The following is a 14,731-nucleotide window of genomic DNA, read 5'->3' on the forward strand; positions in this document are numbered from 1 at the left end:
AATTAATGTCGGGTAAGGACAGGAAAAGCCATGTGCACTGTTTCGCATCCTTTCTGCTCACATGGGCATGGTAAACAAGGAAAAGACGGGAAGGGGGGGCAGGACATCTTTTGAGGACTTCTGTATGACGTGTTATGACGTGTACTCTAGATTGTTCGCAACACAATCACGGGCACACAGTTTTACACACATCATAATTAGAAGCAAAGTAATTGAAAGTATTTTTCTTTTTGATCTAAATGTTTTGGGGATTTGCAGTAGAATTACCCAAAAGGGTTGCATTGTATAATGCTAATAATAATAATAAAAGAAAACAGTTGTAGGTGGTGGTAAGTGTCATGACATAATGTATATGCTTTTTTTTCTTGCAGTGTTTGCCAGGAGTACTTTTTGGATGGTGGAATGAAGAGAATGCTGGAGAAAGATGAGAAAAGTGCTCGTCTCGCAATCGCCATGACTACAACTACATTTAATGCACAACAGCATCCAAACAATGGACCACTGAAGTGAGTTCTCCTATAAAGATTTCCTTTGCCTCTTAAAGCCGAAATAAGGAAGATGCATTTAATTTCATCCACGGTGTTTATCAGTAAGAACTGAAAACAACTGTGCATATTCACAAGTTGTTTGACAGAATGGTCTTTATTCCAGAATGTAAAATCATAATTAAATAATGGAAATAATTCAACTGAATCACACCAAGAAGAGAGATGACAAATTGCTCGCTTATCCTAAAAAATAAGTGAGCAGTAAAATTAAGAAATGTTAGGCATACTTATTCTTTGCTTATGAATACCTGCTTCAGGATTAATTAGGCCATTCTCATTTTGTGCTGTGCAAGTTTTTTTTTTTTTTTTTTTTTTTAATTCCATCTCTGTTACATGCAACATACTCACTAATTAATGATTGTGTGACAGCTGTACTTGTACTGAATTGCTGAAACACAGTAGAAGTGCAAATTTGAGGTAAAGGGAGAAAGAAAGAAATAATAATAGGTCTAATCCAATTGTGAGGTTGCCCAGTTCCTGGACTGAACATGATCGTTTTAGTTCTTGAGAGGGTGTGAGTCTAAAGCTGAAACATTATCCTGGATTTCATTGACCAGGAGCCAAAAACTGTGGGAGAATACATTTGTGTACACTGAGGGGAAAAAAGTATTTGATCCCCTGCTGATTTTGTACGTTTGCCCACTGACAAAGAAATGATCAGTCTATCATTTTAATGGTAGTTGTATTTTAACAGTGAGAGACAGAATAACAACAAAAAAATTATAAATTGATTTGCATGTTAATGAGGGAAATAAATAAGTATTTGATCCCCTATCAATCAGCAAGATTTCTGGCTCCCAGGTGTCTTTTATACAGGTAACGAGCTGAGATTAGGAGCACTCTCTTAAAGGGAGTGCTCCTAATCTCAGCTCGTTACCTGTATAAAAGACACCTGTCCACAGAAGCAATCAATCAATCAGATTCCAAACTCTCCACCATGGCCAAGACCAAAGAGCTGTCCAAGGATGTCAGGGACAAGATTGTAGACCTACACAAGGCTGGAATGGGCTACAGGACCATCGCCAAGCAGCTTGGTGAGAAGGTGACAGCAGTTGGTGCGATTATTCGCAAATGGAAGAAACACAAAATAACTGTCAGTCTCCCTCGGTCTGGGGCTCCATGCAAGATCTCACCTCGTGGAGTTTCAATGATCATGAGAACGGTGAGGAATCAGCCCAGAACTACACGGGAGGATCTTGTTAATGATCTCAAGGCAGCTGGGACCATAGTCACCAAGAAAACAATTGGTAACACACTACGCCGTGAAGGACTGAAATCCTGCAGCGCCCGCAAGGTCCCCCTGCTCAAGAAAGCACATGTACAGGCCCGTCTGAAGTTTGCCAATGAACATCTGAATGATTCAGAGGAGAACTGGGTGAAAGTGTTGTGGTCAGATGAGACCAAAATCAAGCTCTTTGGCATCAACTCAACTCGCTGTGTTTGGAGGAGGAGGAATGACCCCAAGAACACCATCCCCACCGTCAAATATGGAGGGGGAAACATTATGCTTTGGGGGTGTTTTTCTGCTAAGGGGACAGGACAACTGCACTGCATCAAAGGGACGATGGACGGGGCCATGTACCATCAAATCTTGGGTGAGAACCTCCTTCCCTCAGACAGGGCATTGAAAATGGGTTGTGGATGGGTATCATGACAATCTGTGGAGGGAGATGGAGGTTCGAGTTACCAAACGTCAGCCTCGAAACCTTAATGACTTGGAGAGGATCTGCAAAGAGGAGTGGGACAAAATCCCTCCTGAGATGTGTGCAAACCTGGTGGCCAACTACAAGAAACGTCTGACCTCTGTGATTGCCAACAAGGGTTTTGCCACCAAGTACTAAGTCGAAGGGGTCAAATACTTATTTCCCTCATTAACATGCAAATCAATTTATAACTTTTTTTGAAATGTGTTTTTCTGGATTTTTTTGTTGTTATTCTGTCTCTCACTGTTAAAATACACCCACCATTAAAATTATAGACTGATCATTTCTTTGTCAGTGGGCAAACGTACAAAATCAGCAGGGGATCAAATACTTTTTTCCCTCACTGTATGTATAAACAAGAATCTGCTTCTTTTGAAAAGATGAAATATGTTAAAAATATCCATATATACAGTGTAAATATAGGTGAAAAATAAATGTTGTATAGTCTTACATCTTTGCCAACCAATGCGTTCTTACATATTGATGTGTCGTACTTAATTCTGTAATGTATGAATATCCGTTAAGTAAGAAACCACATAATTGAAATAGTATTAAATCAAAAATAAACGGGGAAGAAATAAAAAACCTTTTCCAGTTCTGTGTGGGAAGTTCAAAGCAATGCTCATGCGCACAGGGAACACAAGAAAACAGACTTTAGATCAAGAGCCTCTTATCTCCCCTTTGAAATTACTGCTTTCATTTCCGATTGAGGCCCCACCTCCAAAACCGTTCAAATAGCCTTTCTGATCACTTCCTAGCAAACAATTTAGTTTTCTCCTTGTGTTCATTTGAACCTTTTTGCTTTTTTGTATTGGTCAAAAGGGAAGGTGTGAGTTTGCTCTCTAGATAATGCTTTTGAATTAAAAACGTATATATTATGGCAAATTTCTAAAATTCTCAGAATCCATCAACCTACGTCTGTGGATATTTATATTTTAATTGTTAACGGACCAAGTTTGAAATATTAAGATTTTAAATGTTTTGTTATTATTGGTTGTGTTTTTGAGGCTAATTATCAACCTTGGGTAAAAGTAGTTCCAGCAAAGACCCATGTCTATTTAAAGACCCTTCTATAGCACTTTCTCTAGCCTGGACAATGTGCAAGGTTATGTTCCCAAGAGCTGGTTATGTTATGTAATGGGGAGTTGCAGGATTTATGATTATATGTATTAGCAGATGCCCTTATCTGTTACATTTGTTACAATATCGCACACTATTTTGACATACAATTACCCACCTGGGATTGAACCCACAACCCACATCTCATTAGTCCAGAGTCCAGACCGCTACTCCACACTGCTACCATGAAGTGTACAGGCATGTCATAGTGTGTACATGTGCATGTTACAGACCAGTTGCAAAAAGCTTTAAATAACTTAAATATTACATACAGCATCTATTCCCTTAAGTAGTGTATTGACTGCAATGTGTTAAGACTTAAATTGCTTTATGCGAACTGGTTACAGGTTCTGGTTTACTGGAGACTTGCTCCACTCACCCCATTTGAGCTTGTCAAGTTAAAATATTTATATTTTCAAAATGTACTTTAGTCTGTTTATAAGTCATAGACAAGAAGTTCAGTTCCTGCATGAGTAAATTGGATTTTAATGTGCTCATCAAAAAGGCATGATTTGTTTGTTTCGTTTTTAGTTTTGGTGCAAGTGAAGTGCAAGTGAAACAAACCTTTTCTCTATTTATTTACAATATCTTGTTCTGTCAGCTCTATACATCCCCTTTTGATATTTGTAATAATTTTACATTTAACTGCAAATAATGAATGCCTCCTAATTATCCCTCTTGTGGGCCACTGGAGTTCGGTTTCAGATGCCACGGTCGTGCTTGTGAGAGAGGCAGACTGTGAGACAGAACAGGGAGAGGTCGCTCACAATGTAGATCGTGCAAGAATAAAGGAAAAGACATCAAAACACAGCGAACTCTGCTATATTAAGAAAAATAACCTCCTGAACTCTGTTATTGTAACTGTGGCAGATTAAAGGATAATATTACTTTTACAGCATTGCGCTGCAGTCAGAGTGTTGGTTAGGCAGAATCATTTTTCTAGGTTCTTATTTGCCTGTGTAAGAAAGGAAATATTATGTTTAGCTGACCAGTAGTTGTTTGTTAGCTGGAAGTAACATAACCCTGGATGCCTGCCAAGGATCTGTAGTGTGCTCCATCCAGCATAGCATAAACAAGCTGAGCGCTACAGTGCACCAAGCTGGGCGACTGCTCGAATCTCCTCATGCAGAATTCAGAGAGGAGATTCAAAATGACACTGCCAGAATACCAAGAAAGGCTTTTTAAGGTGGAACTGGACAGCTCGCATTTTCAGACTGCTGGAGCTTAGAGGTTGTGTTTTGTCAAAGAGGAAATTTGTAAGCTTAGCACGGTGAAGGGGCTTTAATTTGCAAAGGAGATCTGTGAAGAAATGATAGGCAAACAGTGTGCACAAGTCACTGAGAGCTTTGAAACATCACAACCTTTGATTTCTACCAGACTGAAATCATTTTAGCTTGTGCTGTGCTTCCATTTTGAGCTTTCATGGCTCTCTGTACCATCTTGTTGGCATATCATGGGAGTAGCTTCTTGTGCATCTAAAACGTGGAGAAATGCTTTCCATTGTAAGTTTTATCTGTCAAGGCTAAACCACTTTTTAAAAATATATATTTTACTGTTTAAACATGAAGTCTTCCAGCAATCATAAAAACATACATATAATTAAATTAACAACCCTTTGCTTCCCTTGATAGTAAAATGTAGACTTACACAGAAGAATTCACCTGTCAAAAGTACCCAACTGTACCAGCTGTTTAGCTTAATGTTAGCTAAATTAATTTTCGCCTCCAGGGCTTTATCAAGTTGAAACCTGTTATCCAGCAATGTCAAGTTATCCACCTGCCTTAGGTCCTTCAGAACTTTGTTGTTGTGTGATGAGACCTGCTGTGAATGTTAATACTGTTAGTTTAAACTGGTACTGGTGTATTCTAATGGATCCTGCTTCTGCTCCAAGGCTTCTGTTAATGCTGTCTCTGATGACTCTGCTGAAGCTCAGATAGACTCCTGGTAAAATTTTAAAAATGTAGAATTAAAAAAAGAGTTTCTTCTGAGCCCAAGGGTCTCTTTTTCCATTTGAAAGTGGGCATTTCCTTGTGAGTGTGGAAGAGCAGGAGGGACCCTTTCTTGTATGATGGTACAATTGAAGTTTCATGGAAACGTCCAAGAAACCTGACCGCAAATGTATCGTGATGTGGAAAAGGCTGAAATAGTCAAAACAGTGATTGAAAGTCTAGTTTTTAAGATATTTACAAGCGCACTGAAGTTAAATCGCAGTGTAAACACAATCACTTATCAGGCCAGGTCAGTTTTTGTCTGTGCATGACCCTCAAGTATATACTTTTGTTGCAAATCTCATTACGAGACCTCTAGTTTAACAACTGTGTTTTCTGTGCATGCAATATGTGTCAGTTGCGGTGCTGATTTTGCATGCTTTTGTTGTTTTAGCCATTGCAAAAATGAAGACAGAAACAACTGTAGCTGCTTCCACAGCACTGGTCTGGCAGGAGGAGGCATTGTCTTGGAGTCTGCGGAGCCATTATGGTAGGACTGCACATCTCTGCTGCCAGAGTGGCATGCTGTAGAATCCGAATCCTGGAGGGCACCCATCCGTCTGGGCTCTTAACGACCTGATTCAGCTCACTATTGCATTAACTGGAGCAAATTAATAACATTTCCCAGCTCACGATGGAGATTGTCCCATAAAACCTCCTGAATTGCGGCCCTCCAGTGGTGAAGTTGTTAGCCTGTGTTTAGCGAATCCCTGCACTAAAACATCCCTTTTGACAAGACGTGTGGCAATGTGGGCAGTTTATTGTGCTGCACTGAGCCACTATATCTAGTAATGCATACAAGCTTACAAAATATACATTGCCTACATATATTTGTACAGCTACAGGTTGCTAAAAACATGAATGCAAGCAATCTTTATATTATGTGCCAATCACCAAAGCAACATCTGCTGCAGTAGCTCAGCCACCATAAAATAGGGACATTTTACTTAAAGGTACTTTGCTATCAAGTTATATATCTCACTGAATCCTATATAACTATCCTATCTTCAGATTTGTATGTAAATGAGGTATCTAAGTACCTGCTGATAAAGGTAGGCAGCCAAACAGGTTAGAGTACTGATCAAGGACTTATGAATATGATTTTCTGTATTGATGTACTTGTATAAGATTATGTGCGCTTTCATTTTGTTGAATATTTTCCTAAAGTATTCCTTATAGAAATACTGCAGCTTTGCAGTGGACCAGGGGCTCCTAACCTGGTACTGGAGAGCTTAAATGAATCTAATTTTAAAGGTGTCTTCAATTAGTGCTTTAAAGACTGCGTTAATCTCGACTAATTAAGAGCATAATTGGCTCAATTATCTAACTGACAGCTTGGTTGGAAGGAAAGCACTCTGTAGATCTCCAGGACCAAGGTTGGAGACTCCTGCAGTAAACCATCTGCCTCTTTCTTCTCCCTGAGGTTAAGGAAAAAGAAGCCCCCAGAATACTCTTGTGCTGATGTTGTATTAGGTAGAGTTCCCTGGAAAGTAAGAGGAAAGAGTGGAGTGGGCATTTAGGAATGGCTGATCATAAATATAATTATCTTTAAAATCATAAAATCGTCAATGACTATATGCTTTTACCTACAGTACCTCAGCCTGGACTGAGGAGCAAGGTTTGTGTAAACGGCATTTGGCTTTACATCATTGTAACTAGGCAAACACATAAATATTTTCATAGCCTCTATTTAATTCCCAAAGTGCATCATCGTTAATGGACTGTGCTCTTCCTGTGTGGTGGTCAGCATTAAGAGAGCATTTTATATATTTTCTAAATATCAATATATTTATCTATTTCATATTTCATCATCTTCAGTCATTTTAAAGAAGGTTATGAACAATTTTATCAGTATTTTGGCCCTTTGATTAATTTAATTAAATGCTGTACATCTTGGAGAAAGCATTGCCATTGTTTCAGTCAAAACGATGGACACTGTCTTTTTGGACGAGAGCCGCAGTGTTAAGGCTATAGTTACTTGCAAGATTTATAAGACAGGCATTTTGATTCTAGTAATGGCCTCTAGGCCATAATGAAATAAATATAAAATAAAATAAAAAAGCCTGGATGTCTTTTGTTGGTTACCTGCCAAGACACTGAGTTATGGTCAGTGATCAATTTTCATGACATTGTAGAATTCATCTGCATTTTTTCACAATCCTAGTCTTCAGAGGATTAAAGTATCATTTTTCGCAGGATTAAAGCCTTGCGGAGGTAAAGCTTCAAACCTAAAATATGTCAGTCCCGGGAAGAAATACAGTTGTTGGTTACTTTAGCAATATAAGAACATAAGAAAGTTTACAAAGGAGAGGAGGCCATTCGCCCCATCGTGCTCGTTTGCTGTCCAGTAGTATCTAAGTGATCCAAGGATGCTATCCAGTCTATTTTTAAATGTTCCCAAATTTTCAGCTTCAACCACATCGCTGGGGAGTTGGTTTTCCGGATTGTGACAACTCTCAATGTGAAGAAGTGTCTCCTGTTTTCCATCTTGAATGCCCAATTTCCATTTGTGTCCTGGGTGCGTGTGTCCCTGCTGATCTGGAAAAGCTCCTCTGGTTTGATGTGGTCGATGTCTTTCATGATTTGAAGACTTGAATCAAGTTCCCACGTAGTCTCCTCTGTTCCAGGGTGAAGAGGTTCAGTTCCCTCAGTCTCTCAGTAGGACTTTCCCTTCAGACCTGGAATAAGTCTGGTTGCTCTCCTCTGAACTGCCTCTAGAACAGCGATATCTTTCTTGAAGTGTGGAGCCCAGAACTGCACACAGTATCCAGATGAGCTCTAACTAGTGCATTGTACAGTCTGAACATCACTGCCCTTGTTCTCAATTCTACACTTTTGACAATATACCCTAACATCCTGTTTTCCTTTTTTATTGCTTCCCCACATTGTTTGGATGGAGAAAGTGAGGAGTCCACATAGACTCCTAGGTCTTTCTCATGTGTTACTTCATCTAGTTCCATTCCTCCCATAGTGTAATTATAGTGGACATTTTTGTTACCTTCATGTAATACCTTGCACTTGTCCACATTGAATTTCATCTGCCAGGTGTCGGCCCACACCTGAATATTATCTAAGTCCCTTAAATAATAAGGCTATCCCTTGAATAACCTGAGCTGCCGAGATTGTATCTGCTGAGTCACCTATTTTAGTATCATCTGCAAATTTGACAAGTTTGCTAACTATCCCAGAGTCCAGATCATGAATATATTGAAGATGGAGATTTTATGTCTTCTGGATTCATAGTGGTCTATTATGTCTATAAGCAGAAGTTGCTGTAATCAGAAATGTACTGTAGACCTTAATTCATTTCACCATGATACGCTCAAAAGGTCACTTCTGCAGCCTCTGCTGAAATTTGTGGGATATGCAGTCAGACGTCAGGGTTAACCGTTCAAATAACAGAAACGGAATCAGAACACTTCTAGCACTTCATATATGCTTCCAAGCAAGAATTGCTAGAAGCCTATTGTTTCTGATAGGATTTTTATTTTATTCATCCAAAATCCCAAGCTAAATTGCTCAAGAAATCTTAAGACTCAAGACACAGAACCATAAGGCCCACTGTACTTAAATTTGGCACGTACAGAGTACTACCATGTTTGTTCAAGGAGAGCTTCTCCCCTGAAAACATGGCAGCTGTGGGGTACTGAAACACAACATATGTGCCATGTCTCACACATCAGACATTTTCTGCACACTGGAATACAGTACGTGTTCAAATTCTGGCGTCTAATTCACCTGTAAGTCCCAATGTGCTGAAATGTTGCATACATGTCACTAGTATGGTACTCTATCACGCTTGTTCAAGACAAGTTGCTCTAGTAAATAACATGGCTGCAATGACTCCTAGTGTTGTGTTGTGTGCATGTTGCACCATTACTCAATTACTTAACACATGACACTTGATTTACCATCTCACATTAATACAAACTATACTTAAGAGCTGAAACCACTTTCATAGCTTTTACGGTTTGGTCACATGGATCGCTCGCCATATTGCATATTCGTATACGTTTGCCATTTTTATAAAGATCATCTTCTGCAAAACCACATCCAGGATACATGTCAAGCTTTGTGTGCATTATTGCCCCATGTTCTACTTTCACAGTTGTTCAACTGTAGTGGAGCGGTTCCGTGGTTTGGCGGCCATGTTGTGTAATTCACTGAATCTTTGAAAATGTTTTGTGCGTAACACTAGTACGGAGGTCTGTCAAAGTTGTTGGAGCCAAGTTGCTACAATAAAAAAACGTGTATACCAATCAAAATTACAGCTATTCATATTGAGTCGCATACATGAATACCTCTAATGCCATCTTGTGACCAATTATTAAAATTGTATTGAATAACACAAGCATGCAAACTCCACACATATATACACTCACCTAAAGGATTATTAGGAACACCATACTAATACTGTGTTTGACCCCCTTTCGCCTTCAGAACTGCCTTAATTCTACGTGGCATTGATTCAACAAGGTGCTGAAAGCATTCTTTAGAAATGTTGGCCCATATTGATAGGATAGCATCTTGCAGTTGATGGAGATTTGTGGGATGCACATCCAGGGCACGAAGCTCCCGTTCCACCACATCCCAAAGATGCTCTATTGGGTTGAGATGTGGTGACTGTGGGGGCCAGTTTAGTACAGTGAACTCATTGTCATGTTCAAGAAACCAATTTGAAATGATTCGACCTTTGTGACATGGTGCATTATCCTGCTGGAAGTAGCCATCAGAGGATGGGTACATGGTGGTCATAAAGGGATGGACATGGTCAGAAACAATGCTCAGGTAGGCCGTGGCATTTAAACGATGCCCAATTGGCACTAAGGGGCCTAAAGTGTGCCAAGAAAACATCCCCCACACCATTACACCACCACCACCAGCCTGCACAGTGGTAACAAGGCATGATGGATCCATGTTCTCATTCTGTTTACGCCAAATTCTGACTCTACCATCTGAATGTCTCAACAGAAATCGAGACTCATCAGACCAGGCAACATTTTTCCAGTCTTCAACTGTCCAATTTTGGTGAGCTTGTGCAAATTGTAGCCTCTTTTTCCTATTTGTAGTGGAGATGAGTGGTACCCGGTGGGGTCTTCTGCTGTTGTAGCCCATCCGCCTCAAGGTTGTACGTGTTGTGGCTTCACAAATGCTTTGCTACATACCTCGGTTGTAACGAGTGCTTATTTCAGTCAAAGTTGCTCTTCTATCAGCTTGAATCAGTCAGCCCATTCTCCTCTGACCTCTAGCATCAACAAGGCATTTTCGCCCACAGGACTGCCGCATACTGGATGTTTTTCCCTTTTCACACCATTCTTTGTAAACCCTAGAAATGGTTGTGCGTGAAAATCCCAGTAACTGAGCAGATTGTGAAATACTCAGACCGGCCCGTCTGGCACCAACAACCATGCCACGCTCAAAATTGCTTAAATCACCTTTCTTTCCCATTCAGACATTCAGTTTGGAGTTCAGGAGATTGTCTTGACCAGGACCACACCCCTAAATGCATTGAAGCAACTGCCATGTGATTGGTTGGTTAGATAATTGCATTAATGAGAAATTGAACAGGTGTTCCTAATAATCCTTTAGGTGAGTGTGTATATATATATATATATATATATATATATATACATACGCTTAAATTCATTAAAATACATTTGCACACCAAAAATAATACAAGAATACAATATACACTTGCATAAGATCCACTGAAATTGAATAACACACCTCAAATGACACAAACATGCAAACTACAAATGTATACTACAGTCCATTGGGGTAGAAATTCACATATTAAATAACAGGCATGCAAACTACAAATGTTTGCTAAAATCGTAATCTTGCAGATGCCAAAAAGTCGCATGCAACTTCTAGTTTTTTTTTTTTTTGTATTATTTGTATTGAGTTTTTATTTTTCTAGAACGCCTCCTCCGGCAAAATCTGTCCTTATCTGGCTCAACAGGCTGTGGAGACTGTGACACATGCTTTTGTTTCATCCCACGTTGACTGCTGTATTGCTGTTGGAGCTGTATTGCCATCCTCCTCCCTGTGCTCAGTTCAGCTGTCACAGATAGGAGCTGCCAGATCAGGGAATAAGTATGACGCATTGTGATCACTCATTTGTTTAGGCTAGTCTGCTGCCTGCTGCTGCCAGTCTTAATTAAAAACTGTATACTGTGTAAAATTATACAGAATTGCATTGTTGTATTAGCATTCTAAGGATTTGTATGCTTAGTCTTCCTTTAACATTGTGGTAAGTCTGAGACTGCTGTGTTGCTGCTGTAAGATTATTTATTTTATTTATTTATATACATCCCTGAAATCTGTTCAGCAGACTACTGCTCACCAATGCAGTGTAGATATTTAAACCTGTTTGGGAATGTAACTGTTGTCAATTTGCAGTGGCTTTAATGGGTTTGCAGGTGTTTCTATTTTATGATTGTGCTTTTTCTTTCTTAAGACACTATATGTTTCTTACAGTGCACTGTATAGTATCTGTGGTACCATGCAATTGCATGCAAGTCCAATATAATTTGGTAAAAGCAGAAAGTGCTGAAGCTTGTGATTGAGCATTACTGCCTGACAGCGGAAGTTGGGGGCACTTAACAATAACCAAGGTCAATCAACAGCCAATTGTGTTCATTGTGGAGGACATTTATATTATCAGCTAGAATCTCTATTTGTTTGTTTATTATATTTTTTATTTATTCTATGTATTTATTTACTTCCTCTACTGTATTGTCTATTCGATTCTATTTCACATGACAGAATTCACAGAAGTTTGAAACATAGCCTGCAGAGAACACAATAAATAGGTCTACTGTGCAGTATCCTTGCATGGAGATAAAAGAACAAACATCCAAATAAAGACACTCTGAGGCAGGCAGTATACAATGAAGAAACTGTGAAAATGGCCTGATCTACTCAATACCTGAGTAGATTCAAGGGGGGGAGGGGATTTAAACAGCCTGAAGACAACATGTCAACACACAGCATGGCAGTACTAAGTGAGGAAGGCAGCTGGGGTTTCTTTGCACGATCTGCAGTCACTTTACATGCCATTGAAGGATCTTGCGTGCCGTCCCTTATGTTTAAAACAGACTTAAGAACTTCTATAAAGTCTATGCCTTAGTTACTTTTAATCACAGTTATCTACTAAGTACTGAAGAATCGATGGACATCAAATAATGGAATTTTGATGTAGTGAACATCATGTTTAACAGCTTTGTTAAATCTAAGAAAGTTAATGTAGATGTGGAAAGAGAGAGAGTGAGATATATAGCTTATGTATTCTCTGAAACTCAGCTCCTGAAATGCTTGTCCTTTAGTATACATCACACTTACGTCCGTTTAATGTTAAAATACTCTAAGGTACCCAACTGAATTGGATTTCATGTATTTTGTAGTTACTGGAAATAAGTTGTTTTGCACTGTATTTAAAAGGGCTACTAATACATACAAAGTGTCTTGCTCATCCGCTGTAGTTGTATAGTATTTCTGATGTGAAATGCAGTGAAAGCTAATGCTCAGTCAATGCTTTATCCAGTGCTGCTGCTGAATCAGACACGGCTTTTACCTGTGTGTTTCCTCAAGGCATAGACAAAGGCAGAGTAGCTCAGTGTTTGCAACATGATGCAATCACCTGCCATCTGTGAATTTCAGCTATTATCAAAAACGTTTTGAAAATATGCTATTATCTGGCCTTTGCATATTACCTGAAATGGAAAAAGATTGATTATCATATTTATATTCACAATTCTGCCTAACATGTATGTGAATTGTTACCCTCTGACTTTGTATCTGTAAAGAATGGAGATTTACCAAAAACGGGACTACTGACAAAAGTCTTGGAGCTAATCACCCAGTCTTTTGCTGGACAGAATTCTTTGGAGAAGTGGCTTAGTGTTGGTCTGGGCAGGCTTCTTTATCTTCGGTCACAGAGGCCCCTAACAGACTTGTAATCATTATATCTGCTATCAGTCGTTCTCAGTACATCCTGTAATCGCTAGCAGTACTGGTCCTGTCTCCTTTCACCTGCAGTTATCAGGCTTGGGTTATCTGTTTCATGATGTTGTGATATTGGCAGTTTTTCTGAACATTTGGTACACTCACTAATCTTGGTAACATCGTGCATACATCACTGTGTTCAAGTCTGTTCTCAAAAACATGTGAACTTCAGCTTAAAACCTTGCTTTTTCTGTAGATGTATAGGTCATGGGAATATACATTGATTGTTTGAATACTAGATGCATAACAGAGTGGGCAGGGGGGGGATGTTTAGGTTAATTCAAAATGATGGATGAGTTTGCAAATGTAGGAATGTAGGAAAAACAAGACAACAGATCAAAGAGTATAATGTTTATGATAATAGATTACTTTCTATTGACAGGTCAGAACAGAAAAGATGAATTGATTGTCGGTCATATCAATTACAGTAAACCTTCAAATATAGATTTAATTAATTTAGGGTTGAATCAATGAAGCTTTTCTTTAACAAATTTAAACTGTAAAAAGCTGTATCGATATAAAACAGGAAGTCATAAGAAATTAGACCTAAATTATGATCATTCCTATAGGTGAGTTTCACTGTACCATTTTGTTTGGGATTTACAGAACATTTAAAGACATGGTGAAAATGAATGAGCCATATTTACAGTTGTACGTGTGAATGTTGGTTAATCCGTCATCCCAAGTTAAGCTACACTGTTGTTTTGTCCCAGATGTCTTTGCTAAGCACTGATTGCAAAACTCGCAATTGACCAATGTGGTCAAAATTAATATGAAGGCTTTTATCTATCAACAAAAAAAATCTAGAGAGAAATTTAATCTTACACTGGGATGTGATAACTATGGTTTCTGCACAACAGATTGCATAAAAAATGCATTCCTGTTCATTGAAACCCGAAGTACTAGAGACAACTTTACATATAGTACTAAATATCACAATTTACAAAATCTTGTTTACAAAATCATTTTTTTTAATCAAAATAAATGAATAAATGTTGAAGCATCGTGTCTTTGCATTTGATACACCAAATGAATAGTTTTAATAATCTATAATTTACTCTGCCCTAGTTTGACAGTGAGATTGAGAAGCTTTAATTTTGCCCTTTCAAAGCTTTTATATCATTGCATTTCAAGTTATGTGTGCGGTTCCATTAGCAAGGAAAGCCCGTGGCATTCTCAAGTTACAAGGTTCTCCACATCCCAAGCTGCTATAATTCGCCTTGCATTTCACTTTACTTTTACCGATTTCTCTGCTAGACTATTTCCACTATCGCTTCACCATCCAGCTCTAACGTGGGTCTCCTAGTGCAACCAAACAAGTCCCTGTTGGCAGTGAATGACATTTTCCACTCTATAAAGCATAAAG

The 14,731-nt window shown here is 38.9% G+C and overlaps 1 protein-coding gene across 3 annotated transcripts in view; it reads left to right on the forward strand.

Moving 5' to 3' along the window:
* Window positions 1-14,731, forward strand: part of samtor (S-adenosylmethionine sensor upstream of mTORC1) — a 47,331-nt gene that overhangs the window by 18,987 nt on the left and 13,613 nt on the right. For 2 of the 3 annotated variants that reach the window (XM_066723689.1, XM_066723690.1), the window contains exons 3-4: window positions 372-506; window positions 5,753-5,848. In XM_066723689.1, coding sequence (XP_066579786.1) covers window positions 372-506; window positions 5,753-5,848 — 231 coding nt within the window. The remainder of the gene's footprint in view (window positions 1-371; window positions 507-5,752; window positions 5,849-14,731) is intronic. The other variant, XM_066723691.1, reaches the window with a different exon arrangement.

Source organism: Amia ocellicauda, chromosome 15 (assembly GCF_036373705.1).
Source record: "Amia ocellicauda isolate fAmiCal2 chromosome 15, fAmiCal2.hap1, whole genome shotgun sequence".
Taxonomy (NCBI): domain Eukaryota; kingdom Metazoa; phylum Chordata; class Actinopteri; order Amiiformes; family Amiidae; genus Amia; species Amia ocellicauda.